Genomic DNA, 18600 nt, shown 5'->3' on the forward strand with positions numbered 1-18600 from the left:
GCTTTCGTTAGGCTCAGGCCGTTCGCAGCTGTGAAGCCGATATCCTCAAGTATGATTTGGGAGGGAAAGTAGACCATAGTGATCTTTGTTTTGGTGCGTAGTCATACTCATCCAGTATACTATCTCTCTGCACGAGGGTGCTGTGGATGAACCTGACAGCGTTATGTTGATGTCTAGCTGCCGGAATACCCATTGGCAGGGATAGACCGGAAGAAAGCCAATGCATCTTATACGCACGAGCAGAGAGGATTGACTTCGTGTGATCGACGTCAGAAAAGGCCATCAGCCAGCAAACGGATTTGCATGGATGGTGACTCTTTCTATACCAATTTTCTCCCAGGATTCACCCTCTTCGTTGTCTTTCTCCTTCTTCGCATCCGGCTGTACGACTCTTCCCTTCTTATCAATTTTCACATGTGCCTTCTCTAGACGAGTCAACGTATCGACCTGCTCGCCTTTCTCTCCCGTAGTTCCCGGATCAAGCACTTTGCCGAACACGGTACTCTTCCCGTCCAAATGAGGCGCGGCAGCAAATGTGACGAAGAACTGGCTTCCATTTATATCCTGTTGACCTGCACCTCCAACCCCACCCTGGTTCTTGACTGGTTTTCCCGCCATGCTGAGGATCCCTCTCGCATTGTGGCGGAGGGTGGGGAGGTGAATCTCCTGCTCCAATAGGGCTGGGTGGTATATCGACGTCCCTCCCTTTGGGATATCGAACGGTAGAGGCGACGACGACGACGGGTTCTTGTTGGCTGCCGAGAGAGAGATGTCACCTCCTTGGATCATGAACGACGGCATGAGGCGGTGGAAGGGCGTGTCATTATAGGCTCCAGAGGCGCAGAGGGCAAGGAAGTTCTAGCCAGACCGGTCAGCATGGAAGATTCACGCAGATATGCAACTGCTTACCTCTGCCGTCTTTGGGACTGCTTCACAGAATATCTCAACCTTGAGGTCGCCATGGGTGGTGTGTAGCTATGATTCGTCAGATTCGCCGTGCAAGGGTCACCCTAACGATAAATAAATCCAAGCATACTTACAGTAACAGACATCTTCCCAGCCTTTACTCCGTCCTATGGCTCCTCCTCGTCGACTTCGACTTCGACTTCAACTGCGCAAAGTGACGATGTCATGTGACCAGACAAGAAACTCCCGTACCCAGGTAGAATCTATATAAAACACCCACGGCAGGCTTCGTTTATCCTTTCCACCGCGGACGAAGGGCCCCCTGCAACCGTCTCGAGGCTGCTCAGCTCGTTAATACCACCCTATGGGACGTCCAGGAAGCAGAACATCCCCAGTCTCTCCTCGCCAGCCCATAAGAGCCTCATATCACGTGGTCACTAGTAAACATCGATGGAAAAGAAGAAGAAGAGAAGAAGAAGAGAAGAACTCTTGCTGTAGACATAAAGATAGCAGCTTGCCAGTAGCATCTGTATCTGCCATACGTTCTGGCATGCAAGTCGACGAGGTTGGGCCAATACGTGGGTGACTATAGTTGTCCCGGTATCGTGGCCTAACAACCAGTTAGCTAAGTTATATAAACGACAAACCTCCATGACGAAACTCCAGATATAAAAAGAAGCAGCCGGCCCAAGTCACCGCCGCGGACGAGGCTGTCGAGACCGCACCACCACGCAACGGGCCATACCATACCTCGACGTCTGTCTCTGCCCTGCACCAAGTCGAACCTGCACACGGAGCCGCAGAGCCCATGCTGGGGAGCTGGGGTCGGTCGTCCGGCGGTTAGTTATTTAGTTAACGGGCATCCCACCCCCCAAGCTCTAATCACATAGCAAGCCCGCCAATATAGCAGGGAATATCAAGCAGAGAACGAGCCTCCACCCCATAGCGACCCCAATCTTTATCCATCCACGGAGCTCTCGAGCCTGGAGCTACCTTCCCGGCCGTCCAAGTCCAACCCGCCAACCCATCTTCTGCGCCGACCAGCCCGGCTTTCGCGAACACTCTTCTTCCTCGACCTACGCACGCCGTCCCGCATACAGTTCCAGCTGCGATAAGGGGGCGGCATACCCTTAGGCTGAAGCATTGTGGGGGGGAGGAAACTCATGCGCGACGCATCCCAGGGCGAACGACTCGTGGTGAATAAAAGTGGGATACCGGAGACCTCGATTTCAGCCAGTACGCCCCAATCGACCCATGGTGGACTGGGCGCGCAGTTTGGCACAAGATGGCCGCATTCGTGCGAGTGTCGGGCCCTCCCAATAGTAATTTCCTCGTTGGATATCCTGGAATATCGGCAACATTGGTGAGTTTACGTTCCTGTTCCTGGGCACGGTTCCGTGGAGTTGAGGCAACCCACAAAAGGCACACATGGAAATTATCTACAACCCTTAACTCGGCCTCTGGTCTTATATTTATGTGTTTAATCTTTTAAGAGAGATATGCTGACCCTATGGCTAGCCACGTATTGAAGGAAAGGTCGAAGTGCGGCCCAGCGTTGGCGTCTCTGCCGCAGTCAACATCTCGATGGTCACAATATGTCTACAACGACGAGAGACGATACATCCCGCGGCCGATTCAATGACGAAGAGACATCTGGCGGCCCCGCGAAAGGATGTAACCGATATAGTTGGCAAGGAGATGCTCCTGTTTCGATGTCCCATGGGGCGAGAATATGAAGAAATAATAGCCATGGATCTTCCTTTTGTGCTGTTCATACCTTTCGGGAGAGGAGGACAGGAAACCTCAAGGCGACTGCCGCCGGCTAGCTTGCAGCTGGGCAGCCGGACGGCAGAGACATACTATGAATTAGTGGTGATGATACAGCAAGGCCAGGCAGAACAGAAAAAATACTCATTCCCCGTACCGATGTCGAGGTACGATACCTTATCAACGTTTGGCATGTACAATCGCCCAGAAGCTGCGGAGCGTGTGTCAGATCACCTTATCACTCTCGGCATATCGTTACCACGGTGGTCATACGGGCCCTTTGACCCCGTCAGTGTATACGTGAAGCTCTCTCCCAACCCGGATTGGATGAGCAAGGCCCGAAAAGTAACGATTCAGAAGATTACCCTTTCAATCGACGAGGAGATAGTGTACAACCACGAAGGCGACGAGCCGTACCGCAAGGGCAAGACGCTCGCCAAAAGATCGGAGTCAGTGAACCTAAAGATGCCCGAAGCAGGATATCTCACCAACCTCGGACTTGTTTTCCCTGCGAGAGATCTACGTGATTCAGATGGTGTTCTACCACGGGGGAAGCCCGCATTTCCAACCTACGCTGTTAGCGCGTTCACGACCACCGCCTCGTTGTATAAAATAGAATATTATCTAACCGTCAAGGTAGGAAGCCAGCACCTTAGACCGCCCATCCAGAATCGCTTGACTAACATATTTTACAGGCTCATCTTACTTCAGCAAAGGATATAGTCCTGCGACAACCAATTGTTGTCTGCCCTCTAGACCATGCCGGCTGCAAAGAGGAAATGGAGGCCATAGAACAAGCCGCGCGAGAGGCTAGAAACATCAACCCCGACAACCCCATGCTTCCATTGCCCACTATCATCCGGGCTCACGACCACAACGCTCTCCAGTATCTCAACGTCGCAGTTGTCGGCAACACCAAGAAACCGGTGATAGAATAAGCTCACTCCCTCTGCCATGGTCGCCATACCCAAGTGCTCCTACGCTCCTCCTATCCCTCGCCACGACTGATGACAGCTATTAACGAATTTTATTTTTTTTACAAAAAAAAAAGGGAATATCACCTAGGACATGAGTCAGGCGCCAGGATGCTCAGGTCACCAGTATCATTTATTCTTTAACTGCACGGTCACCATCGGTTGGTCTGGCCAACTACCAGTGGTATGATATCGAATGGGAGCAGAAAAGGTACTACACGAAAATTTTCATGGAGAACAAAAAGCGTGGGAAACGAATAGAACAGTATCAAAATTTGGATGCTGAAAATAGAGTTTATTTATCGAATCTAGCAGCTAGGATTGCTATCTTCCACCCTTTTTGAGGTCTTCACCACGTCTCACCCCTTTATCGACAAAATCACCCTTTATTTTACACCTCTCAAAACACCACTGCCATCGCAGTACTCTACACATCCCTCCTACGCCTCACTCCGATCCCGTTTGTCCCTCATACCCTTCCTCATTTCTCCAACCTTCCGACATTTCTCGTCTCGTATTGTCCGGTGTCCTTTTGATTCGGGTCAGGCTTGCAATGGGACGGCTATGTCTGGATTAGGGGTGGTATCCGTTGTCTACAATATTATTTTCCTTCTAACAAACTCATTTGGGGCCTGGGTTGCATTCGGAGTATATGATGTTGGAATTTTTCTGGTTTGCTTTCTTCGATTCGATATTCTCTCTCCATTTACATCATGTGAAACAACCCCGTTACTTCTTCTATTCTTCTCCGTGCCTTTTTGGAGCAAACCTCTTCCCAGGATCTACGGATTTGCCTTTCATCTTGCTCTAAGTTGATACCTGGTTTCCTGTTCTTGATTTAACACTTATTTCTTCCTCTCCGGCCACTTTTACCGACAATTCTAGATGAGTCGCAATTTGCAATTCTCCATATCATTTCACCTAGGAATCGCCCCGGTCAATTCCCCATGCCATGTCAACATAAAAATATGTTACTTTAACTGCATGCAACCTCGGGTGCGATGTGGATGTTGGTATCATCTCATCCGCTGCTGTTGACTTCCAATATTGTTATTAGTTATAAACTGCAGCGCTTGTTTATTACACGGCAATGCAATTATTTTTCTTCATTATCCTTCAACTTTGTCCAACGAGCTGCTTCCTATCTTCCATCCCCGACGTAGGAGTCGATAGAAGAATGCCACCACATCAAAAGAACCGAACAGATATCCAGGTCCCGCATGGCTGTGTCAGACTTTCAGCTCCCTCTCCAGCAGGAGTATCAGGTCCTCTACGTCTGAATCGCCAGCACCAGTCATACGCCCATCTAGTCCGGCCGACCGCTTCTCAAGATCCGCGATATACGCCTTCAGCATATCCAGCACAGTCCGGTATTGTATAGAGCTGGCGCCGAACGTGTAGCGGGTGTTGGCGAGGTTTTGAGAAATCTTCGAAGCCGCAGGCGTATCATTAATGTTCGTTCTACTTTATGGAATATCAGAACTTCCATACCTCCTCCACTAAACTTCGTTCTCTTGAAACCCCATTAGATGTAGACATTGGCCGCTTTTATGTTCCGGGAGAGCTGGTTGTTAAAAAGGGTACGGAGTATATATGTCGAGCGCAAGTTGTCAAAATCGTACTCAAAAGCGCAAGGGGTCGTCTCTTTCACGTGACCATAGCATCTTCCACTTCACTTTTACCTCTTGGAGAGCTATTAAGTCACTAGGTTCAGTTATTGATACTAGAAAAGTTAATATAAAAAATGTATTAAATTACAGACTAGATTATATTGAAATATATTGATTAAAAGAGGATTAGAGATACCACAATATTTAAAACATATGGAACTTCAGGAGTATTGGTAGTTATCTCTCGGCGCCAACATTGCATCTCCTGCCGTCCATAGGAAATGTTGAGCTGCCACCTACTCCGTGCATTTTCCGTGTTTTTGACAGCGTAAATTTCTTCTTCTGTCCTTGGTTTTGTCCTTGTTCGTAACTTACTGGCTATTCTGAAAGGATTCCAGAAGCTTGAGAACTAGAGATGCCCGGCAAGAATGCCATCAAAATAGCATCTGCAATCAATGAACTGGTTGGCCTATCTGGATGCCGCTATCAGTTTAAAGAGCTGATTCAAGAGAGGCCTCATATTGGTCGCGTTTGGCTGGCAACGTTTGAATTCCCTCACGAGTCGTGTACGCTTCTTCCGTTAACAGCTTTACAGGTCTGGGCAAGATCAGTTTATCTTGAAAGATATTCCCACAAACATATTCTCTAACTTCAACGAAATCATACTCCCGAAACTTCGAGAGAGCCCTTACATACGGCTGCCATTGGACACCGTCGTTGACCAGCGCATATTTGTGTACAAGTACTTGACGGATGACTTTCTGAGCCTGGTCAGGAAGAAAATTGCCATCCGAGAGAGAAAGAAGGTTCTCAAGGCCTGCCTAAGAGCAATAGCAGAGCTCCATGAACAGGATGTCGTCCATCTAGGTAAGCTATCATGCCACATCTGCGGTAAACCCGACCTGACTTATGTAACCTTATCTAGATATCAAGGCAGACAATATCATGGTTGACTGCAGCACTGTCAGTAAGAGAGGGGATGGGGAGTCCAGTGACGAAATGATAGTCGAACAGGTTCAGGTTACCGACCTTGAAAATGCAGCTTATCTCCCCAAAGGCAGATGTATCAAGGGGATGCTTGCCGGCAACGACAACTGGCGCAGCCCTGAAGCTCATTTTAGGGGTGAACTCAACAAACCGACCGACCTTTTCTCCTTTGGCGTTGTGGTAAGTGTCTTCACCCTTACACAGTGTCCTTCGCTGACAGCTATTTGTAGTGTCTTTATTCCGAGCTGGGCCGGGTCATTTTTGGTCCCGACGATGATTTCAAGAAACACGAAGCACAAGGCGCGCTTCCTTCTATGATCCGCCTACAACGTCAGGTTTCCTACTTTGGAGACAAGGACGGACTCAACGGTCTCATGACGCATGTAGGAGATGACGAGATGAACTGCCAGATCCTCGGGATGCTCTGGGAAGACCGCTTTGAAGATAACATTCCCTACAGGCCGTTCTCAGAGTGGCGGGATGTTAGCGATGAAGCGTTCAAGGATCTCATCCGGCGGTTAATGAATCTGGACCCTGCAAAGCGAATCACAGCGCGTCAAGCACTGGAACACCCATGGTTCGCGGATATTTGAGATTGGGACTGATAGAATGAACACAGTAGAATGTTGGAACCTTCGTTTTGTATAGCCCGCTATTGCGATAACCTCTCCTGCTGCTATACTAAGCAACCTGGACACATTGCCATTATTTCCCTTGATACTTATCCATCTCAGTACCATGGGACAGACAGACAGTTGTAACTACTTGACGCAGTCCTCTGTAATATGTTTTGCAGTTCTTGTTCAGTCGAGGGGTTAAATATATTTTTATAGCTAATGGCTTGGCATAAATATTTAGTTTCCGCCGGTGACTGAAGCATCAACTTAGAGATAGCACGATATGAAACAGAAGCGTCGCAATACGATAATAACATAGAGAACGGTTCTATAAAGATGGCAGATCTGGACGAAGAAGTTATTAACCAACCGTCAACCTCGTCGCATGATTCTCCCGCGAACGTTGACCAAGACATTTCTGATGAGACTCAAGATTTCCGCTTCCTGAGCAGCTTTGCTACGTGTGTACGGCCTGTATATATCTGCGCAAGCTCAACTGCTAATTTCTCTTCTTCTCTGCAGGCTTTCAGACCACACACAGCCCCAGTCGCTTCCCCGGCGAGGAGACAAAGATTTCGAGCCAAATCCAACACTCCATCAGGCCAATGTCTTGACCTCCGCACGAAATGCTATGCACAATGCCCTCTCCTATCCGCGTCTCCATAACCCGAAAAACCGGATAATAGGAGTCTACCATCCTGGTGCCAACCAAGGCGATGCTCGTGTCTGTGTGCCAAATCCAAAGGGCCAGTATTTTCGAACCATGGCGCAAGCTGACAACATGAATCGAATGTGGCTGTTGCCAGAGGAGGCAGTCTATCTATTAGAGAGAGGTAGCCTGGACATCAGATGGCCGGCGGAAGATAGTGAAGAAGGGAAAACCCCGGATAACACTCCATTCGACCTGGATGGGACCGTCCCGATGAGCTTACAAGCTGCATATGCGTGCCTTCTTGGGCGTAGCGGCTTGACCATGGAGAGATATTCAGTATACTCAGGTCTGAAACGTGGAGGCTATGTTGTAATTCGAGCTGATTCTTGGGGCGAGGCGCAGCATACGAGCCAACAAGTGCGAACAGAGCATAAGAAGCCAATACAGTCTCAAGGTCCAGGAGTTATAAGCATCATCTCACAGCTATTTAGTTCCATATTCTCCATGCGAACAAAAGGGGATACAATACATGGCCCTGTCATAGGGTTGGGTATCCACCGAAGCTATAGTTCGTTCTCATACTCCCGATCACTCCTTTCCACTATTATAATACGGTGCTAACCTCGTTTAACAGATGATATATATCGCTCTCTATCCATCATCCCGGCCCACGACCCGTCTCTCCCTGATACCGAAATCTACCAAGCTCCCACGTCTTCTCCCTACCGAATAGTATTTCACGTCTACAAACCCTCAACTCCATTTAAGAAATCCTGCCCAGGCCAACCAGACTTCAGGCTAGCAGTAATTGATGCCAGGACCAATCCCATTATTCCCACTCTTGAAGAAATAAGCGCTCTTCTTGCTAGCACTCCTTTGGATCCTCCAATAGGAGAAAAAATGGATCGATTACTCTACATGCGTCTTCGGCATGGGTATCGAAACGTAATATTAGCAGTTGTTGACCAGGGAGTGGTTAGCTATTTACGGATCAGCGACTCGGGATTTATGAAAGAGCCGCTATATGCTCAAAAGAAGGCACTGGGCTATGGCAATAAGGGAAGCCGGCGCCCATCCAACAAGAAGGGCGGTAAAAGGTAGGAGAAAGACATATACCTCACTTGACGTCAAACCCAAATCAAAGACTATGATACCCATTTACTATTATGTATATTATTAGCCCACGTTACGAGTTAAGACCGCCTTAGTAGGCCATCACGAAATATAAGAGTAGTTTCATAAATTTGTTCCCTTCTAGCTATCTTTTGATATAAACCCAGCAAAAAGTAGGAAATATCTGGCCAAACCGATATCAGGGAATAATCAATATATCCATTTTTCTTAGACACTCCGTTGAACGACGCGGCAGACCACGGAAAGCAATGCCAAATGGAAACCCCCAATAAGGTGGAAGGGACAGGAAAGAGAGAACATAATAGTTTAATTCAAAGCCAGAAGACTGCTCCCCTACACACCAAGAACACATTAAACATTGAATTATCATTCAGAAGAAGAATATGCGCTACACACGCCAGATATTAACCCTCATGCTACAGGATCAGTCAGTAAAGCCACGATGTAAGATAAAGACGCCGGACAACTCACTATCCAGATAATCTGCAGCCATAAGCAATTCTAGGCACAGCTCGGGTGGTATATCCATATCAGGAACATTGACCTGCCCCTTATTCCGATCATTGTAGAGAAAATATTCGCAAACCTTTTCCAGGACAACTCCGCTATACATAGAATTAGCATACTTGACACTAGGCTTGGATACAGTGCTCGTCTGGCAATCCGCCTTGTTATAGCATGCAGAAATGGAATGGACATACTTCATAGTTTCCAAGACGCAACGACCAGTCACAGCTTCTGAGAAGTTACCTGGAGTATCGCAGGTCAGAATCGGGACAGCAGGCTGCACTCGATCAACCCCAAGGCAGGGTTGAACGTCAAATGCATGGGTATATAAGACTAACTTGTAGGATCCAGCATTCTCCGGATGGTGCCTGATACACAGGCGGCGCTCCTGGGGATCACGAACTCGAAGCCATCGTTGGAAGCTAAAGTGACAAACTCTGCAGGCGCCTCCGGTTTAAGTGCCATGATGGAAAAACCGTAAGCAAACGGCGATGAATCTGTGGATGCCAGACTCTGCTGCGAGATGTTGAAGCCTGGACGAAGGAGTTAAATAGGACTTTGATATTTGGTGCCAAGGACTCGGGCTTCTTAGTCATGCACTAGTTACCGCTATATCGGAGCGCGCTAATGATCGGTACGATTGTGGCGTCTCTACGGGACACAACGGAACGGCAAATCAATGCCTATAAGCCCAAGATACAATAGCAAAGAGCGAAAATAGGCCTAATATCGATGAATGATGATGATAACTAGGGAAACAGGCCATATCTGGCCTCTATATATATGGGGGAAGGCGTAGCGTACGTACGAGCCGTAATCAAACAGATCTGCAGGGGGGGGCGTGGCGTTGGCCTGATACTGCCAAGACGCCGTACACACGAAGATTCTGACACGCTATAAACAACGACCTAAACCTCTAATAGCATACTTGACGAAGGAGATGTTGATATAGCAAGTTATTATATTTTATTGGACAGTTTTACGAGCTACGTAAAGGTACATGCTGTCCCTAGCTCGCTGCTTGTGCCTGAAGCCAGGTGCTGGTCATCAGGCTTCATTTCAATTTACAACAAAACATTACCCATCTCTCAGTACTTCCTCGAGGTACAATGGAGTCAGATTTGCACCATCGGGGCAGCTTTATCCTTCAATTGCGAGGCTACGGTGTTTCTCCAGTGGTCCTTCCTCATCACCGTCGTTGAACCGTTTAAAGGGAACTACATGCATGATTACCGGAGGCTCATCGGGCATTGGCCTTGGTATTGCCCAGCGGTTCCTCATAGAGGGAGCCGAGAGGATTATTCTCGTCGGCCGAAGCAGAAAACGCTTAGAAGATGCCGTCAACCAGTTGAATGCTGCGGACACGGCAGAGCAAGCATCTGAAACTGCCAGTGCAGCTTCACCCGAAGATGTCAAAATCGTCAATTATGGGCGTTTCTCCTTGGTTATGGGGGATGTTGGTGACCCGTCATTTTGGTGTGAGGAGGTCAAAAGGCTCATGGTACACCCGTACTCTATTTATACCCATTGACGATTTTCTTCTGGCAAAAACTAATTCACATCCTCTAGGGTCAAGTTGATATCTTAGTCAACGCGGCGGGGGTTTCTTACTCTTCTCTCCTAGCCACTGCAAAGGACGAACACGTAACACAGACGTTGCATACAAATCTACAAGGGACCATCTTCGCCTGCCGTACTATGGCCAGACAGGCACTGCGGCAACGACGAAGCCAACGCAAAGCGGATGATGGCTTGGCCATCGCCTACTCCGGGACTAAATGCATCATTAACATCTCATCACTGCATGCGTCTAGGGGAGGAGTCGGGGTCGCTGCTTATGCATCCACCAAGGCGGGCGTGATAGCATTAACTCGTGCTATTGTTGCAGAGTCGAATTTATCTACGTCTGGAGCCAATCTTCGTGCGAACGTGATTGTTCCTGGATATATAGAAACGAAGATGCTTGATGGTAAGATTGGATTGTTGTCTGCCTTTTTTATTCTTTATTAACATCAATTACAGAGCTAGGCGAGCAGTTCCGTAAGGACGCACGGCAGGCTATCCCGTTGCGAAGATTCGGCTGGGTCGAGGAAGTTGCTGATGCCGCCGTATTCGTTGCCACAAACCAATACGCCAACAACTGCGTTCTCAACCTTGATGGAGGCTTAAGTGCCGTGTAATATTAAGTGAAATAACGAAGACTACGGAACCTTGTAGCGTCGAGAGAAATACCATTGTAGTAGATATGAATTTGTAAAGGAAGAGGCTAGAGCAGGATATTCCCCGGCGTCTTTCTAAGCGAATGTGTAAGATAATACAAATACAAATGTTATGGTTCGAGATATAGGATCATTGAACATGAAGTGAAGAAGTGGAACAAAAGAAAAAACCAAGTGTAAATGCAAAGAGTTTCAAGCTGTGGGATAATGGTGCGCATTGCCCTCCCTATGAAAAAAATTCCGCCATATCTTTAATGTTTTGCGCCTACCCTTCCCAAGTGCCCATTGCATCTAGTACCATGAGCCGATGCAATAATAAAGAAAATCGCCACGTAATAACCCCGTTTTCTAAGCAAGGCTCTCCTTTCTAATTTTCAGCTAATCGGTGTCTATCAAAATTGCGCCGGTTTCGTCCTCGAGAATTATGGGGTTTGAAGTGTTGTTTTCTTTCGTCTCCACGCCGTTGGAGATCTTCTTCGAGGGCTGTCCCTCCATGATTACGAGTCCAGCTTCATCGGCTGTTCTCTTTCGTTTGCTTGATTCTCCGTTCTCTTGGGGTTCGGGTGCTTCGGCTACCTTCGGTTTCCGTGGGATTTCAACTTCGGGTGTCTCAACGGAGATGCGAGATTTTTCGTCAGTCCTATTTGATCCTTCTGTTAGATGCGGCAAAACAGCTGTCTTATGCATAAATCTTTCACTTACTCTTCGGATACGAGAAGCTCGAGGTTGACACGTGGGTTGTCATCCTCTTCGTCAACGACAGTAATAAAACTGTCCTTTTGAACACCAAGTTCGCTCAGCTTTTTAGGTAGGTTGTCCTCCAAGTCCGGGTCGTAGATAGTTCCTATTTGGTTGCTGATTGAGAGCTCCTCGCCGTAACCCAATTTCAGACGCAGGATGGTTTCTACCAGGTCGTTCAATGTTGCATCCGGGTTTACGAATATTTTCCTCTGAGCCACGGCGCAAACAGGGCAATCAGGATTTGGTGGTTTTAAGCTGTCGGTGTTGATGGCTCGAGCACCAGACCTCTCAAGGAATACCTATGGGCACACGTTAGGGAAATTTTAATTGGACAAAATGAAGGGGGTATTTACGAACCATCTTAGCGTTCTCATATTCATCTTTCAAAACTTTGAAAGCTTGCAGCACGCACAAAGCGGCGGTCATCGCATTGGTTGTTGCAATTGCCGGTATTATATTGCCAGCCATCTCTACAGTAAATTAGTATCGGCGTAGAATAGCACATTAGGGAGTGGGGTAAGCAGTACGTTTGACATCGAATTTGGATTTGGATTCCAGCCCAAATATCGCCGCACGCAGGTTTGAGCTTGCTGTTACAAAGTCTAGAGTGTCGATGTCGTCTTTGTCAAAGGATAAAACCGGTGCGGTTCCGTCGGTGTTGTCGGCTTGTAAATCCAGAAGCCGTTTCTTCAAACGGGAAATACTGTAGTTTTTTTTTTATTAGCGACCGTACTTAGAACCATGGAGGAACGGGAGGCGCCATCAAGCGTACCTATCTCTGAATACGACAAAATTTTCTGCAACGGACCACACTTTTTGATCGTTTGAACAAATGCTTGCATCAATTCCTTTTGACTCTTCCTCTAGGGAGCTATAGGAGAGCGGTTCGGGAGCCTTTCTAGACTTCCACATCTCTTTGATATCCTTGAGACGCGCGATGTCCTTCTGGAAAACCTTCTCAAACACTTTCTCTGTAAACTCGTCCGAGGGCATTGAGTTACGGATGTCCTTCAGGGCTTTTGCTTCCTGTCTCAAGTTTTCAATCTCGCCGGCTGGTTTACATGTTAGTGATATACACGGGCCATATATGTAGCGATTGACGTACCGTTGTCGGAGTCCTCTGAGTGGTCCAGATCAGCGTCATCTTCGCTTGTTCCGAAGAGCTCTCTAAAAATCCAAAAAAATCAGTCCCAGTATCATATAACACATAATTTGTAAAAGCACTCACGGCAATAGATAACTTTTAGCCCACACAATACAATGAATTGGCTGACTGGGCGTGCTCCTTATCGTGCAGACTGGAAACGACTTGGGGACCGGTTTGCTGGTACAGTCGTAGCACTCGGTTCGAGCCTTCTTAATAACCTGGACCTGACCGTTATACCCAGTTGTGCCACTCTCGATCAAGGGGACGTTGGCAGCCAGGCACATTCGATTGACGTGTCTCCTCGCGTCAAGGTTATCCAGGGCGTTAAAAACGACGTCAAAGGAAGAAAACCAGTCGACATTAAACCGGCTCTCTTTAATATTGGCGTGATAGGCTTCAATGGTGGACTGTGGTCGAAACTTTTGGGCGACTTCCTTTGCGACCTGTATGATACGATAGCTGTTAGAGAATAGGGTTGGGAAAGCACCTTCCAACGAACTTCCGCGGGGGACAGACAAAGTCAACGTACCAGGGCCTTGGGTTTTTTTATATGTTCATGGCGGAAGAGGAATTGGCGGTTCAGGTTCGACAAGTCGATGGTATCAAGATCTATAATGTGAACCGTCCCGAAGCCGGAGAGAAGGAGGTTCTTCAGCAGCTCACAGCCTATGCCGCCGGCTCCAACTAGTAAGACACGGCTCTATGAAGAAGAAAGGTGCGTGTCAGTGATGGTTAATCAATGGGGTTCTCTTGCCTGGAACACTCACCTCGTGAACCTTTGTGACCAAGGATCCGATCGACTGCTTCAGAAAGCGATCGCGGCCATGCGCCGCGTGGGGTGACATGACGCTCAGGATACCCAGAGGTAGCTGAAGAGCGATCGTTCTATCTGAAGACGGTGCGATGAGTTGGTGGGCGTAGGAAGGTAACTTGAGGGCTGAGGTCGCGGAGTGCGGCAAAGTGACCTCATCCGAGAAAGGCGGACTTCAATTGAGAATACGGGGACAGGACGGCCAACAGAGGGTGTTGGTCTGTTCAGGAACACTGGCCGGGTCTTTATTCTCACTTAGTGTCTTCGCTGCGGTCTTCTGTGTTGATGCGCCGAGCTCATTGCTTCCTGGATGCGCGCTGGGAGAGGATGGTAGCCGGGTGGAGGATCGGTCTGTCTCTACGTCAGTCCGGAAGATGGATATGCCCCCTGCGTTAACTAATAAACGACAAGAATAGGCCACGGAGAAAGACAGGTACCATGCCAGCAGTCTACCCTTGCAGTAGCATATACAGGACAGGACCAGCCGCAGCCAATGCAGCAGCGTAGATATCCCAGATGCGCTGAGCCCGTCGTGCAGCTAGCCGTACATACATGCGGATGGACAGGCAGACGGCCGCGCAAAAGAAATATACCTACAGACTCTATCTCTCCATCTCTCTACTCTATTCTCTTCTACTCTATATATCTTCTATTCTATATCTTCTACTCTATATCTTCTACTCTATATCTTCTACTCTATATCTTCTACTCTATATCTTCTACTCTATATATCTTCTACTTATCGTAAGTGCGTTGTAGATGTTACTAGTTAAGTGCTAAAAGCGGCACCCAGATCGTCCCAAAATGGACAATATAAAACTTCTTCCATGCGAATTTCAGTCACAAAATGCAGATTTCACACTCGCGGCATCACGGTTTCTTCCTCTCGGTTGGCGTTTGAGCAGTTGATCTGTTGTTTCACTCTTCGCTCACATTTCTTGCTGCCTCGTTTTCGGCGTCTTTCTAACATTCACGGTCTCGTAGAAAATATCCCCTGGTGGCAACCCTTTACTCAACCCCTTTCTTTCTCACCCTCTCTCTCTCTTTCTCTTTCACTTTTCATATTTGCAAAATGTACGACGACTACGATGATGATGGCCCAGACCTTGAGCTGGTAGAGTTGCTCCGACAGTCCCTTGGCCTGGGAGCGCCGAACTCGAAGGCTCCCCCGCCGCCAGAGACAAGGGTGCTCGATGGAGCAAGATACGTCTTTGACAACTCGATTGATGTTGCCCTGGATCCAAAGGGGACCAAGCGGGCAGCGAAAACTATCTGGAAGATGATGCAGGAGAAGCGGTATTCGACGGAAACTTGGTCAGAACACGAGCTTCACCCCAAGGCGAAAGACGAATCTACCGTCGATTTCATATTCACCATGGACCTGTTGAATTTCAGCTTCTGGTCTGACGAACTGGATGCCTCCAAGAGATTTGCTATCGAATACCGCGGCAAGAGATGGACGGGCTATTGGAGTTTGATCGCTGCCCTGCAGAGAGCAATCGACGAAGGTATTACCCCTAACACATCAGGCATTCGCTGGATATATATTCCTTGCTATAAGGATGGTACGATGCTGAGACTTGCAGAGATTCCAATTACGAGCTCCGACTTTTGGCAAGACGAGAATGAGTGCACCGAGGATGTCTTGAGACATGTTTTTCGGTCTGCCACAAACGAGGAGATTCCCCTGCTACAAGAACGAATTGCATGTCTGCGCGAAGCAGGAACTGTTCTTTATAAAGTATGCACCCCCCGTGGCATGACGATTGATAGCGAGTTCGTTGTCTTGTCCTAACCAAACACTAACTTTACCTTATAGAAATATCAATGCAGCTTCACCCAATGCATTGCTGAAGCCAATGGCTCGGCGGCAGCTTTAGTGAACCTACTGGCGCAGAATTTCCCATGTTTCAGAGATGAGACGGAATTCTGTGGGAAGCAGGTCCGGTTCTACAAACGAGCTCAGATTCTCGTTGCGGACCTGTGGGCTTGCTTCCAGGGGGAAAGCTACGGGGAGTTTCACGACATAGATAAAATAACCATGTTTGCGGGTATGTCATGTCTGAGCTCCATCTCCAGCTTGCCCGGCTCTATAGCTGTGAACTAACATTTGTGACAGATTATCGCATTCCACAAATGCTCAATCAACTTGGCTGTCTCCTCTATTCCCCGCCACTAGAGAGTATTATTCGAATGCGTAAGCCTATACCTAGTGGTCACCCGCGGGAAGTCGAGCTTCGCGGCACAAGTATTTGGTGTGTCGAGTTGATAAGACGGGAGATTGAAACCCTTCAGCAGCAGGCGAACGGCAATAGAATAGAGGAGGGAGCAAAACCTATACAGGTGAATGCAATTTTGATCGATTTTTTGTTGTATGACACAGCAAAGGATATGGAGAAAGAGGGAAAGGAGGCCATCCCTCACCACCGGACAAGGAGTATCTGGTATTAATATCACTTTTCATTCACTTAGATATGACCTATAGACAACCAATAGATATATTTTTTAATGCCCTTTTACATCGATTCTATCTTTGTGCAGTTATTCGTTCATATTCATAGCTATAAGATTGAAAACATGAGGTAGGGTGCTCCGTACTCCGTGTATTTATGCAAGGGGAATAATGCAACGACTGTTTCGCAGGCTCCTTCGTATGTCCCAAAAAGAAAAAGCCGGACCAACCCAAAAATAACGCCGTAAGCTCAAAAGAACAAAAAAGGTATTCTGAAGTCGTTAGGCAATCTCGATCTGTTCTATCCAAGCCATAATGCGATCTCTCCAAGTTCCAAAGGTATGCTTTTTGTCCTCACTCAGCCAATCAACCTGGGGATGCATCATCGTGCCGAGCCCAGGTAGTAGAGTATTACCATAGGCGTATTGATCTTCGGCATTTAGCAGCCTTCTTCCAACATCTGCCTCCCTGCTCCTTTGCATCTTTCTCCTAGGGCTCATTATTTCATCGTCGTCCTCGAGATCGGATTCATCACCTAGAACCCTCTTTCTGCCCTTAATATCCCGACGCTGCGCCTCAATTTCCTGAGCTGTTGGCAGGGGAACATTCTCAAACCACTGCTGATCAATGGCCCAACCCATATCCAGGATGATCATAAGCCATTCATGGACCTCCATCTGAAATATTTCCTGTCCATCTACCGCTCGGGGTAGGTTGATGCTATCCAGCGCATTCCCTACGGTCTCTTCCAGGTGCATTTCATTCATTTCCGCGATTGGCTCGTTGGGATAGTTTTGTTTCTCGCCGTCGTATTCCATGCCAAGCCGACGTGTGTACACGATGAAGTAGATAGCAATGATCAAGGTGGAAATTCGGTCTCGGGCTGCTTTCTGTTCAGCAGGATCGTTCCCTGTTTTCCCGTAGGATAAAACAGGGGCTACAAGGTCCTTCCACTTCTCGGTTAGGTGTGCTTCCGAAGGTGATATCAATGATATAACCGAACAGAGGCCTGAGTATATGTGTGGCGGCAGAGCCATCGCAAATGTGTCGCACGAAGCAATCTTATCGGCTAGCTTGAGGGTAGGAATCGTTTTGCATATAGTTCTTATCGAGCCCATGGCCCACTGAGGTACTTCTTTGCTTGATGCATTCCTCATCATCAAATTCGAGGCCACATTCCGTTGGCTATTTGGTTTCTTAGCCTGTCCGGGAGAAGAGATAGCCGATGATGTGGCGGTAGGAGTAGGTAAAGCCGGGGGTGCAGCCGCAGCTTTGCTATGAATTCTGGCAGAGGTTCGTTTTGGCGGTTGAGACTCCGCGCCTTGACGCTTTGAGCTAGCCGAGGAGCTCAAAAGGGACTGCTCAAGGTATGAATAGAGCTTTTTGTATACTCGGGGAGGACATGGTGGGCGGCTGAGAGGGGAGGGGAGCGTCAACATCCTTGACAGCCTATACGTCCAAAGTTAGCTCCTCCGTAACGTTTGCCTGTAGGGAGCCGTCAGAGCCAGCTTTACCTCTTGCAGGCAATTTCAGCACACGCATATGGCCTGGCAATTTCCATTTCCGGTTTTAGGCTGGCACCAGAACTTCGAGACTGTGTGAGGAGAGACGATGCCAAGTTCACCAGTTCGCGAGGCAGCTCCTCCGCCAATGCGGGGAGAAGGCCAGCAAGTGCCTGCTCGATCGACCTGTGACTCATCTTAGGCTATCAATTGAGGAGATATGTAACGTCGACGATACGGGAAACGGGGTGCAGCTGTCCATTATCACTTGTTCCTGCTGCTGCGGTGGTTGGTATGCGATCTCATCCCAGCCACCGCCAAAAATTCATTTTCTTAACAAAACGCGAAATAAACGCGTCAACTAGCGCGCGCCACTTAAACACGCAGACTTAGTAAGGGATTACTAAGGAGTAGCTGACTCATATATAGCTGACTAATCTTCTTTCTTCCCGAGGTCCATCGAAGTGAGATCTAAGTAAGGTGAGAATGAAGGGCAAACACATATATGGAGTGGCTACACAGTGCCGACAGATTATCGAGTCGGCCGACGCTTTTGAGATTGAACAAGGGTCGG

At 48.0% G+C, this 18600-nt stretch overlaps 8 protein-coding genes across 8 annotated transcripts; 4 read left to right on the top strand and 4 right to left on the bottom strand.

Annotated features, from left to right (window-relative positions):
* Positions 1 to 282: 282 nt before the first annotated feature.
* On the bottom strand, positions 283 to 1052 carry GIQ15_00359 (peptidyl-prolyl cis-trans isomerase; the record flags this gene model as incomplete). Its single annotated transcript, XM_033547776.1, has 3 exons — positions 283 to 858; positions 910 to 975; positions 1041 to 1052. 3 exons carry the CDS (start codon positions 1050 to 1052, stop codon positions 283 to 285), a joined length of 654 nt encoding a protein of 217 aa, XP_033408727.1.
* Positions 1053 to 2191: 1139 nt separating this feature from the next.
* On the top strand, positions 2192 to 3611 carry GIQ15_00360 (arrestin domain-containing protein; the record flags this gene model as incomplete). The annotated part of the gene is made up of 3 exons (XM_033547777.1): positions 2192 to 2269; positions 2425 to 3309; positions 3369 to 3611. 3 exons carry the CDS (start codon positions 2192 to 2194, stop codon positions 3609 to 3611), a joined length of 1206 nt encoding a protein of 401 aa, XP_033408728.1.
* A 1265-nt stretch (positions 3612 to 4876) lies between these two features.
* Positions 4877 to 5186, bottom strand: GIQ15_00361 (uncharacterized protein; the record flags this gene model as incomplete). The annotated part of the gene is made up of 2 exons (XM_033547778.1): positions 4877 to 5074; positions 5139 to 5186. The coding sequence occupies 2 exons, from the start codon at positions 5184 to 5186 to the stop codon at positions 4877 to 4879; spliced, it is 246 nt and encodes an 81-aa protein (XP_033408729.1).
* Positions 5187 to 5672: 486 nt separating this feature from the next.
* Positions 5673 to 6837, top strand: GIQ15_00362 (serine/threonine protein kinase; the record flags this gene model as incomplete). The annotated part of the gene is made up of 4 exons (XM_033547779.1): positions 5673 to 5823; positions 5864 to 6124; positions 6183 to 6424; positions 6475 to 6837. 4 exons carry the CDS (start codon positions 5673 to 5675, stop codon positions 6835 to 6837), a joined length of 1017 nt encoding a protein of 338 aa, XP_033408730.1.
* Positions 6838 to 10379: 3542 nt separating this feature from the next.
* On the top strand, positions 10380 to 11334 carry GIQ15_00363 (3-ketoacyl-(acyl-carrier-protein) reductase; the record flags this gene model as incomplete). Its single annotated transcript, XM_033547780.1, has 3 exons — positions 10380 to 10655; positions 10724 to 11123; positions 11177 to 11334. The coding sequence occupies 3 exons, from the start codon at positions 10380 to 10382 to the stop codon at positions 11332 to 11334; spliced, it is 834 nt and encodes a 277-aa protein (XP_033408731.1).
* Positions 11335 to 11751: 417 nt separating this feature from the next.
* Positions 11752 to 14106, bottom strand: GIQ15_00364 (ubiquitin-activating enzyme; the record flags this gene model as incomplete). Its single annotated transcript, XM_033547781.1, has 9 exons — positions 11752 to 12013; positions 12076 to 12413; positions 12472 to 12584; positions 12642 to 12817; positions 12887 to 13166; positions 13220 to 13281; positions 13343 to 13704; positions 13791 to 13961; positions 14029 to 14106. The coding sequence occupies 9 exons, from the start codon at positions 14104 to 14106 to the stop codon at positions 11752 to 11754; spliced, it is 1842 nt and encodes a 613-aa protein (XP_033408732.1).
* A 1038-nt stretch (positions 14107 to 15144) lies between these two features.
* GIQ15_00365 (uncharacterized protein) lies at positions 15145 to 16523 on the top strand (the record flags this gene model as incomplete). The annotated part of the gene is made up of 4 exons (XM_033547782.1): positions 15145 to 15580; positions 15659 to 15813; positions 15892 to 16123; positions 16192 to 16523. 4 exons carry the CDS (start codon positions 15145 to 15147, stop codon positions 16521 to 16523), a joined length of 1155 nt encoding a protein of 384 aa, XP_033408733.1.
* A 282-nt stretch (positions 16524 to 16805) lies between these two features.
* On the bottom strand, positions 16806 to 18223 carry GIQ15_00366 (uncharacterized protein; the record flags this gene model as incomplete). The annotated part of the gene is made up of 2 exons (XM_033547783.1): positions 16806 to 17973; positions 18039 to 18223. The coding sequence occupies 2 exons, from the start codon at positions 18221 to 18223 to the stop codon at positions 16806 to 16808; spliced, it is 1353 nt and encodes a 450-aa protein (XP_033408734.1).
* Between the last annotated feature and the right edge of the window lie 377 nt (positions 18224 to 18600).

Source organism: Arthroderma uncinatum, assembly GCF_011692745.1.
Source record: "Arthroderma uncinatum strain CBS 119779 chromosome Unknown scaffold1, whole genome shotgun sequence".
NCBI lineage: Eukaryota > Fungi > Ascomycota > Eurotiomycetes > Onygenales > Arthrodermataceae > Arthroderma > Arthroderma uncinatum.